At 23.3% G+C, this 12,434-nt stretch overlaps 1 protein-coding gene across 1 annotated transcript in view; it reads right to left on the reverse strand.

The window, feature by feature from the left end:
- The window catches only part of LOC145834697 (retinoic acid receptor beta-like), a 70,734-nt gene that overhangs the window by 29,863 nt on the left and 28,437 nt on the right, over positions 1 to 12,434 (reverse strand). The window contains exon 4 of the mRNA XM_082942193.1: positions 3,589 to 3,663. Coding sequence (XP_082798319.1) covers positions 3,589 to 3,663 — 75 coding nt within the window. The remainder of the gene's footprint in view (positions 1 to 3,588; positions 3,664 to 12,434) is intronic.

The raw sequence follows: 12,434 nt of genomic DNA on the forward strand, positions 1-12,434 counted from the left end.
ATTCGATAACCAAGAAATTTAAATTACCTACAAACCTTTAAAGTTTAATTTCTAAAACTCATTACTTTCAAGTTAATAAATATAAAATGTCAAGATTGTAACTTAAACAATATCTTGTTACAAGCAAATCGTCCATTTGAATACTGCAAATGTCATTAGTCCGCGTAAACTTGTTTGTTGGACTGGATCAAAGTCAAGGTTTTGCATTTACTTACAAAATTTTGTTTTAAAAAAAGATCTACTATGTTAAAAAAAATTGTATTTCTTAAACGTATAGAAAGGTTTAGAAAATTTACAAAATATATGAGTTAATAAACTACATTTACGTTTTAGCTCAAAGTGTTGTAAAAATTTTGTGTTTACATTTTTATAACTAAGTTTATTATTAATAATTTTTATGAGAAACAGCTATATGTTAATGTGTTAACAGAATTCTTACAACTTCAACTAATTTATAATCAATCTCTAGAGATTAGTTTTTATAACTGTTAACATTTAAGGGTATAAACAATTATCAAGAGAATAAAAACATCGACACTTAAAAAATAAGTATATTTAACATTAATTCTCAACTCTTACTTTCTTTAACATCAAGAGAAATTTTATTTAATAAAGATAAAAGATGTCTTTATGTTTATTCAATTTATTTACAAAACATGCACCTAAATGACAGCTTGAAAACTATGTTTAAACAAAATTATATTTTAAATGGATTTAAATTAATATTACAACTATAAAATAGTTGTATAAAAACAAAAATTTAAACAAAAAAGGCAACAAGTAACTTCCATAAAGCTACCGAATATTGACAAAGCATACGACAACATTAATTTGGTGACATGTCAGTCAAACATTAATTGGTATATCGCCAATCTATATGTAGGATGTAACAGATATATTTTGTTAATTAACCAAGCTGTCACACTGTTGCGTCATAGTTAAATTCGGTTACAACTTGTTTCCAACACGCTGTGATGTGTTCGATTTCTGTCATTCGATTGAAACATCTATTATAGATTTTAAGATTATCATTTACTACGGGTGTTGACGGATAGTAATTACTTGAAACACTTATACCTGAGATTAGGGACTTAATAAAACATATTTCTTTATTAGCTGAAAATCACTGTATACCCAAACACATCATAAGAAAACTTGGTTTATGTAATTAAGAAAGGCTTATTGTGTGCTTTGTTTAATTTATATGTTGATAGATTCTTGTCTTTAAACAACCCTAGTAGAACTTATCACAAACATAGCTTTTATTGGTTGATGATTACTGGTTTTTACATACAACACTATTGGAATGAAACTTCAAAAACTAATTTTAGTTTTTAAATATAATTTTAGAATTAGTTTTAACTTTTATCATTTTAATTTTAGTTTCTGTGATTAATTTGCAAGTATTTACAAAAGCCAATTTAAAATATGAAAAACATTGCACATCCAATCAAATATTATTTAATTTTGACTCATATATAATTATCAAATTTTTGTTTGCACTAATTAAGTTTGTAGTATAATTTATGGTGTGGCCATGCTTTAAAAATTAAAAAGAATTTAAAAATTGTTATACAAAGGTTGTTCACTAAGTTTTAAAATGCATAATATAAATATAAAAATGCAAATATGATACAAAAATAAGTAAAACCATAAAAGATAAACACAACTTATGCTCAATAATCAATTTAAAGTTGTAAAGTGTTGAAAATGTTTGAATAAATTTTGGACCACCTATGCTGTAATGTTGATTGATTTTGTTTAAAAAAAAGTTTAATTATCCTCTCATATCTGACACTTATTTACGTTTCAACAAAAACATTCACGAAATTATATCAAAATTCAAACTTTGACACAGTGATATACAAGTTGAAATACACAAGTTTGTTGTATAGTAATTTTTCAAATTCACACTATTTAATCAATTAAAATGTTATTGCTGCTCCAAAAAACTTGTTTATCTAGCTTTTGTCTTTAATAAATTTAATTATATTTAAAAAATAATGAATACAATTTGTGACATTTAAAAACCAAACAACTTTGTCAAACATGACTGTGCACTTTAAATTATTTCCTCAACAAATATTTTTTCATGTACAACTTCAAATAAAACTCTTTTTTCAATATCATCGAAACATAAAAAGCACACATCTTTGATATGATTTTTACAACAAAAGTAATTAAACCGAGAAAGGTCATCATGACAATAAAATCTTCAAAAACTTTCAATCATTTTATTCGAATATCGTAGTAAAAATGACCTTTCAAACTCATAGTAATTAGTAAAAATTCTCGGTAGTAATTTCGTTGTTATCAACTTTTTCTTATTATTTCATTTATAAATCAGTCTAGTAAACAAGCAATATTCTATAAAGCTAACCGCAAATAAATGTTGAGCAAAAATATAAATGTCGACTTTTTTATTTAAAGTTCAACTTTCGTTATAACTATTATTTTTTTATTTCGGCTGCTAAAAGTACAAGTTTTCGCGTTATGTAATATATATTTATTTTGTAACTAATCACAATAAAAAAAAAACATACGATAGTGCACATTAAATTCCATAAAAATCTTAAATTAAATTTTATCAATTATTAAGCAAACATCCTTATAACTTACTAAAAAAATTACTCTAGTCTTTGGTAAAAATAATTAAAATTTGTAAAAACCATTCAAGTTAAATTGTAACTTTACGCAACTGAGAATTTGAAAACTTCTAACATATGAACTGAATATGAATAACAATATTAAAGTTTTCAGAATTATTATAGCCGAAAATTGATCGCTAACTTGTAAATTCCTTTTAGTTTTATTTTACATTTGTTTAATTTTACGGATATTACGAAAAAAGTTCTTAGATTTCATAAGTTGTTACTTAAGAACTAAAAACTTTATATTAAGAGAATTTGAAACTCGACTATTAAAAATGTTCACTACTTCAAAAATCAAGTTCATAAACCAATATTTTTCTTTTAATTATCACAAACCAAATAAGCTAGCTAATAAACTTATTATAGCTGCTTTTATTCGAAAATTTATCTATCATAAAACTAAAAATTTAATAACTTTGTAGTAATTAATAATATTAAAATGTGTGATGTGAATTATTTTATAAATTATAAAATGGAGCTAAAGTGTAAGTACAATATATAATACTATTCAAAAACTTAACTATTTTATTGAATTACTACGAAAACTTATAACAAGTTTCGTTGAAGTTGGTGAGAATCTTATTAGTAATCTCCAACAGCTTGTGTGAGTTTTGTACAACTCTGATCCATTCTCTGCGGTCTGATGTCGAAAAAAAAAAACAAAAAAAAAAGCATTTTGTTTATGAACAAGTTGTTGTATGTTATAATAATTTCATGAATAACACCACTGCCACGTTTAAGCTTTTTTTATTTTAGAATCCCAAGGTATCGCAGCTAAGGATTAGTGGATTAAAGAAACCAAAGCTAAATTAACCGTAACTTTCACTCCATGCGACTTTATAAACATTTTTGATATATTTTGTACATTTTATTAAATTAATTTGTAAATTTTAATAAAATACTTTTTACATTTTATTAAAATCTTTTGTATACGTACCTCTCGTGTTGCTGTTATTTTCATTTCTGTTTGAATAATTTCGTTTCAAATTCTTTTTCCCCTTTCCATTTGTAGCTGTTAATGAATTAAGTTTAAAAAGATTTATATTAATATTCTAAACATATAGCTATAGTTTTGTTATCAATTTTTAAATGATAAGTGTACTATTGATTTTAAAAAGTAAATACTTACAAATACTAAACTTGTTAAAAGGTTTAAAATTTTATAAGTAAACAAATTGAAACATATATATAACATTCAATCAATTTTTTATTTGAATTCAATTTAATAAGAATAATCATTATACAATTTATCATAAACAATTAAACAATTTTAAGTCTTTTTTTTCAATAAAACTAATAACCTTATTTTTAGTTTAATTACAAAATTACTTGATAAAAATTTTCACTATGGACGAATACTTAACGAAAAATTTTATAAATTTCATTATTAGTAGCAATATCGATATTTTTCTTACAAATGGCTTATTTACAAAACATACTATAAAGTTTTTAACAGAATATGCCCGTATTAATCTGATTAAATTCAGGTGTACTTTTTAAAACATCAAAAAAGTTGATTTTTGAGTTTCTAATGATCTTTTCACTACAAACTAGTATACATACTTATCAAAATTTACCTATATAATCTAGTTAACTACCAGACACAATTAGTACTTAACATACTAGACAAAAACTACTTTTATAAATTATTCTAAAACATCATAATCACATTTATAAACGTTTTAAAATATTTATGTCTGGACTTTACCATTATCTTGACATTAAGTAAAACTATTCATAATACTTCAAATATTTACACGTTTTAAAATGGAGATTAAATTTGTACAACTAAGTAAAATTTGTGTTCAATTTGAAATTAGTATATGTACACATGTTTATAAGTTTAAAGATTATAAAGATATTACAACAAAATTGGCAAATTGTTTAAATTGTTGCATGGACTTATCTTGATTTTATTTACATAAACTAAAAAAATTAACGTATATAATCTTACGACTACAAAATTAAAGCCTTCAAAAAAAATAAGAAGCTTAAACAAAACGTACTTGCTTTAAAACCTAACTATGTATAAGTTTGTGTTATTTTTAAAAGTGTTTTAAAATAGACGAAATATTCTTATAAGTGAAAATTATTTAACAGGTTATCTTTTAGACTTTTAATTCAAATTACGTTGGTACATAATTATAAGATAATACTTCACAATACTGAAGCTTTAACTTTTAACTTCTACAAAGCTTCGAAAGAGTAATTTTTACATTTCAAAACTACACTCCAAAAACAGATTGACATATTTTAGTGTCTTATAAGATTATGGAAAAATTACAACAAAATTCGATGTCAATATTTAAATAACAGCACGATTTTTCTAAAAACTAAGGGATTACAAAGCGTATATAAATAAACACTATGTGTTAACACTGTTTACTGTGAAAACATAAAACTGTAACATGAAATTAAACATACTAAAAAAAATTTAAACACGTTCACTTACGTTACTTTACGTGTAGTTTAAATTTATAAAAAATTACATTTTTTACAGAATATTAATGCAAGTGTTTTTTTCATACAATAAAAAATTAGTTCCATTTAAAAATTTTATAAAAGTATATATTTTTTAAAGGTTACACTGTAAAAAAAAAATACAATTTATATAAGTATACAAAGTTTAATTCGCTTATTACCTTAGCATCAACTTTTTAACTTAGATTTGACAAATAATTTTATATAAAAAACCTGTTTAATAAAAAATAGTACATAATATGATGTTAAATCGATCATAAAAAGTAGTTTTCACTTATTACTTTTATAAATATATTATTATACTTTATTTTGTCTTTTTTTAAATGTTTTAAACTAGTTCAATTAAGTTTAATTTTTAATATAAATCTATAAGTTTTAAAGTTTAATAAGTAGCAAATACAGGTGATTTAATTGACGATAACTAATAAAAAATATATAATTTGCTATCAATTATTTCCGATCGAATAAAAACTTAAAGTAAACTTTCAAAAATGGTTCGTTTTTGAATCATTAAATATAACAAACATGTTATTTAATTCAGGTGTTTAATATAATTAGATAGTTTTAACGATAGTTTTTATCTTAAATAGATTTAGATGTTTTCAGAAATCACAATAGAAAAACATTCATTTGAACAATAATAAACAATGAACTTTACCGCAAGATCAACAACAACAATGTATACTTTAGGCTTCATTTTTATAATATTTATTCAATGCACTGATTTACAAAGTATCCTAATCATATGAAATAAAAACATTTTCAAAACTTTGACACAACCGACCTTTTGAAAAAACTAATCAATTCATAATGTGGAAAAATTACAAATTAAATATCTATTTTAGTAAATTAAAAATAAACAGATAAACACAGCATCAATCTATCAAAACTGTGTTTTTTATAAATACAAAACCAAAACTATATTTTAAGGCGTCACTTAACATTTTTCAGAAATTAAATCCAAATGACTGCAGATAACAGATCTCTAATTTGCAAAAACATCAATAAAAAAGGGTGTGAAGTAGAGAAATCGAAAGAACCATCCCTGAATTTGACCTGACCACATTTTAGTAGAAAATATAAACAAAATAAAAAAACAGTTGGAAAAAATAAATTTAATTTCGTTATCCATCAAAATAATTAACATTTTTGATGACAGAATCACCGCCGATTTGCAATGACGCCATGGCAGCAGAATTATGACGTAATAAATGATAGACGAGCCAAGTTCAGTTTATTGAGATTGAGATGAATGGTTTGTTTGAATTTTTTTTTTGGTTTTTCGTCGTATTTTCTCATTTGTTGTTTTAGTATGAAAGTAAACTTTTTCTTAGAAGTAGTTTTATGTACTTTAGCATTAAAAGTTTAAAATTTCATTTGTTTGTATCTAAATTCTTTCTTTTATTCTTTTAGAAGTATTAAAATGTAAAAAAATTCTAATTTTCAGAGAAATTAATTTAAAGAAATAATAAAATGTTTTGGGTTATTTTGATCAATGAAATCTTAAGAAACAGTAATTGATTTAACTTTCACTAAAAAATTAAAACTAAAACCAAAAACATAACTGTTGTATATATATGTTTAAATATATAGAGCTTTCAAATGTTTAAAACTTATTGAATGTATACCTTAAGATAGTTCTAACAGAAAAAACTACAATTCTTAATTTAAATCCAAGGAGACAATTTATTTTTAAATTGGTAAACTTGATTTTATTAACTGAATTATATATCAGCTTCTGTAAAGTTGTTATGATAAAACTCATAACTTAATTTGGTAGAATTAAATACAAAAAATATTTTCATTGATGAAAAATTAAATTAGTTTCTAAAACGGTTTCCTTATTTAAATTCCTGACTGTGACGCAAAAATTTCAAACAAATAAAGTTTTCATAACAAAAAGCAATTTAAAGGAAATTATTGGTATTTACGAAAAGTTTATATTTACCCCACAAAACTATTTGATAATGATCATTTTCGTGAATTTATTTGCTGATAAAAATTTTAATGACTTACTAATGAATTTATACAGTCAGTCTTTTCATATATAGTATATTTTGAAGTATAATTCCAAATAAACTTATACGAAATTTTGTTATGCCGCAAACTATATAAATTAGTCGTTAACATTTTCTAAGTTTATATTTTAGTACTTCAGATAGTATAAAAAAATCTATATTTTTATTTGCTAAAAGACTTATTCAACAAAGAAGTTTTACTCAAAAGGCTCGTCAGTGCTTAAAATAAATACTTTTTATTGAAACATAGTAAAGTGTTTTCTTTAAACTTATTATAAGAAACAAACCTCTAATAATATAAATATTTAAGTGAGTTACCTTATTATACAAAATACTTTTTTGATTCATTTTATAAATTTAATATATAAAAACTATTTAAACCTAGAAGTACTTCACCTATTACTTAAAACCAACTAAAACGTAGTAAAAGTATAATTGTTTTAGATAGGTGAACAAATATAAGATGATTTTTAAAGTAAAAAAAGTGCGCAATTATAATATGCAATTACTCATTCATTTGGTCTAATAACTTTCATTTATTTGAAATTTTCACACAAGCTTAATACTTAAATACTTTGCTACTAAAATATCAAAATTCATAATATTGTTTTAACAACTTTATTGCCATACTTTTCAATAAACAGAATGTAAAAGAAGATTATAAGATCAAATATAATTTACAGTGCAATCAAGTTTAGCAGTTAAGTCAAACTTTTCAACGCCCTTAAACTTACAAAATAATCAGCTTATTTTGTTTGTAAACATTAAAATTGAAGTTTAATTTTTAACTACACATTTGTACTCGTGTAACTTCAGTGTTCATAGTTTCTTATTAAGGCTCAATTTTAAATTGCTGTTTTAGTTTTACAAACATTTTTGTATAAACCAGGTAAGCTAGTTGCGAAGTGAAACTAGTTTGGTTATTCATATACTTTTACATGATCATAGTTATAACATTTAAAGATTTTATTAATAAGCTTTGAATTTAAATATACTTTTGATGTAAAATCACTTTTTGTAGTAAACATAGTGCTTTTAAAGAGTGTACAGATTACGTTGAGTCTAACATTAAACTCAATCTTTCTTTAAATCAGGGTTTCCCAAACTCATTTTCTAAATCGCCCCCTTTTCAGAAATTTGAAAAATAATCGCCCCCCACGATTTTACAAAGTAGTTTTTCTCTTGAGTAAAAACTTTTGAACAGAAAAAAATTGTGCTCGAAATGTAATTTAGTCTTATATTTCTTATGCACGCACTTTTGGGCTGTGTTCAACTTAGTTTCCAGGGCTTGAGAAAATAAGTTACTTTTGTTTTCTTATAAACTCAGTAAAATGTATTAAAATACTAAATTATTAAAAAGCCTTGTGTAATCTGTAATAAATCCTGTTTAGATATGAATTGTTTTGGAACTAATGAAACTTTTAGACTAGTGGTGGACAATTTTTGTAGTCAGCTATTCATATTTATTAAAAAATCTTTTTTAGTTTCAACTCGTTAAAAAAATGTAATTGCCTGCTGCATAATATACAAAAATAACATATAAGAAAATTAAAAAACTCGAGCAAAATTGTAACAAAATGAATAAGTTCTATTGTGATCTAGGATATACTATTGTGAACTGAAAGTTAAATTGAAAACGTATTTAAAAGTGTTAATTATCAAAAAACTAACTTTTGTTTATTTTGCACAAGTAGTTTTCCAGTTACTTAGCGGGTCGAAATTTGACTGGATCTTAACCGTACGTTACCCATCTGAAATCTTAACTTAAGCCTGACATTATAATAATACGAATTTTGGACATTTAGAAGTGAATGCTAAGTAACTTATTTAAGCCCCACAAAGTACTTTAATTATTTTATAAATAGGCATATTCTAAAATTACTATACCAGAGGTAAAAAACTATAAAAGTATGTACATTTTATTTTACACATAATAAAATAAATATTAAAACATATTTTTTGATTTAGTTCGAGGAAGTTTGACCGACTGGTTGATTATCTCACATGAAAAGTTGTTTCATCAACAGCTTCAGTTAATGCATTTAAATTATTAATTTCAATGCTAAGATATATTATAAGCAAGTTAGTTGTAAAGTTAAAAACTTAATTTTAAACTTTTTAAACTATATGTTTTGTAGTAGGATACCATTAAATAGTATTTGACTTGGAATAACCTTTAGGAAACTAAAACTGAATTTTAATATTTTTTTTCTTTATTTAAATTTAAAAAGAAATCTAAAGTTTCACAGTTATTTCTGTGAACAGAAACTAATCGATTAATTTTTTTTTTATTTAGGTTAAAATTTTGTTTCGTAACTGTAGCAGTCTTTTTGATGGCTTTTTTAATACTGATTAAATTTATATTTTTTATAGTTATTAGCCTATAATAATTTACCAGAAGAAAATAGTGAAAATTAAAAGCTAGTGATGAACTATTAAAATAAACAACACATTCTAATTGCTAATATATATTGAATTAAGATTAAACAAAAAATAGTTGTATTAATAGTTTAAAATTCCTTAACATATAGATTTTTTAACAATAATAAATCAAGTAAGAAATAAAATTGAGTTTAAGAATCTTTAAAATGAAAAATTTGAAGTCATTTAAAATAGAGACCTCAAATCATACTCTTTTAAAACCAAAACATAAATTTAAAATAAAAACTTTAATGGTTTTCAAGATCTTTTTATTTATACAGGTTAAACAAATAATAACAAAAATATGTCAAATAAATTTATTTCAAACAAATACTTTAATCACTATGCTATAAAAACTTTAAGTGTAATGTAAAACGACAAATATAAACTACAAAATTAACCAGGTCAAAATAAAACTTTTAACAGATTTAAAACATAAACCATTTAATAAATACAGTAGACTACCCCTTGAGTTCGCACTTTGAACAAAATCAAAAGTGCAAACTCAAAAATTATTACCATTTTTTTTGAAAAAAATGATAAATTTAAATATGTTATATGCAATAACGTTAAAAATATAACATGAAATCGACTAAAACATAAAACAAACATTCATTAAAATAATAGATCTATATAAGCTATTAAATATTATGTATTTTTTGTTTTATTAATATTTAGTCAGTAATATTTCCAATAAAAATAAAAGTTACAAGGTTGCCAGTTTACCTAGAAATTTAGTACTATATAACATAGATTTTCGCAAACCATTTATGATCCCAAGTAACATATATGTCAGGTTATAAAATAGTGAGAGGGATTCCGATCGTCTATGATCTATGTAATTGTTAAATAATTAAATATATGAATTAAAATATGTTATTTACTTGAAAGTAGGAGTCATAAGTACTTGATTTTTTTCTCTATATTTTACATAAACAAAATAAACTTTTTTTTGTTTAAGTTTTATCTCAGGTTCAAATATTTAATAGCAAGCAGAAATTAGTAAAATAGCAAAATAAAATTTATATAACAGCCCAAAATTTTAAAATCGCCCCCTTTTCGCCCCCTTACTAGTTATCGCCCACCCTTTCGCCCCCTTACTAATTATCGCCCCTCTACTTACTAAAATCGCCCCCAGGGGGGCGATATCGCCCACTTTGGGAAACCCTGCTTTAAATATATGACTTTATACAACTACCTGGAATTGAGCAGTAAAACATAAGTATTGTAAGATTAGTACATAAAACATTCTCAATAATTTTGTTTTGACAATTTTTTTATGACCAAATATGCAAAAAAATTTTAATTTTACAACAAATTACAGCTTTTAAACACAAGACGTCACCTTTTGAAAATAAAGAAATAAGAGTATTTGTATGGGTTTTAAAAATAGTAACAGAAACTTACAAGATTATGTTGGGATTACTTACAAAAAGCGATTACAACCATGTAAATACTTAGAAACTATTTTATTTCGAATAAACATTTTGTCACGTAACAATATCACGATAAACCCTGGTGGGTGCCAATTATCTGATTGTGACGTCATGACCATTTCATTGTTGCGTCACGATCGTGATAGTTGTCGTTTTGGAATAAAAACTTTGATTCATAAAAAATACCTCATTTAAAAATCATTCTTTAAAACGCTTTAATAAATATCTCTTATAGATCATAATATCAATTTATTTTTATAAGTATCTTAAATATGATTTAATGAAACTTATTTTTAAAACCATTTAATTGAAGAAGATGTAAACTATTTTACCAATTTAAAGAAGAATTATATAAAAATATTTGCAGTAACATTTCTTTTTTACACATAGAACTCATTCAATACATAAAACAAAATAAGAACATTATTTATCATTCCAAAGTTTTTGCAGCGACAACTTATATATTTGCATTTTAACAAATGTATTGGAAAAACAAACATTTACAACATGTATTTGGTGTGTGTATTGTATAACATAAAAGGAATATATTGTTGTTTGTAGAACAAATTTGTATTGATTTAGTAGCAAATATTAAAGATTTTTTTCAATAAAATATCGAGTGTGTTTTACTACTTAGTATTATGTTTGAGTCAATGTTTAAATTTAAAAAATAATGAAAAACATGTAAAATTCTAAATTTTAAAGGTTAAATAAAGTATAAATATCTGAAAACTACTTAATTACCAAATTATATATAATATTTTTAATATTTTAAAATGATATTGAAATTTAAAATTATTTATAAAAAAATGATAATTTAATTAAGTCTTTTGAAAGTCTAGTTCACAACAATTAAATAAATCAATATTTTATTGAGTTTTTTTTTAATTGGAGGTTTAAATAAAATAAACTATGAATGAACTTTTGAAACTTAAATCATGAGGCTTTGGTTTATTAAAAAATATATTTTTGTATGTATTGAACTTGTTTCGATTGTTAAATCTTTGTAATTGTGGTAAAAATGTTAAATATAATATATCGTGGTTTAAACTTTATTAAAAGTAATTAAATGAAGTAGTTGTCCTAATTTATTTTTTTACTTTTGTAAATTTTCTCCAGGTTTTTAGGGTCAACTTTTAGTTTAAAATTTAGTATAAGGTAAAAAACTGTGTTAAATAGTTTAACCACACTGAGAGATACTGTAAACTTAATTTAAATGTGTTTTTTAATAAAAATACTTTTTTGATGATGACAAAATGTTTTTATCTATACGAAAGGTGTTTTGTATTAAATCAAAATTTTACTACTTAACATGTAAAAGTTGTTTAAAATTCCAGTTTTTTTCAGGTTTTTCAGTGATTTTTGTTCAAAATTCTAGGTTTTATTTTTAATTTTCCATATTCCAGGTTTTTTAGCCTAAATTGCCA

This window comes from Thalia democratica, chromosome 4 (genome assembly GCF_965202585.1).
Source record: "Thalia democratica chromosome 4, ktThaDemo2.hap1.1, whole genome shotgun sequence".
Lineage (NCBI taxonomy): Eukaryota > Metazoa > Chordata > Thaliacea > Salpida > Salpidae > Thalia > Thalia democratica.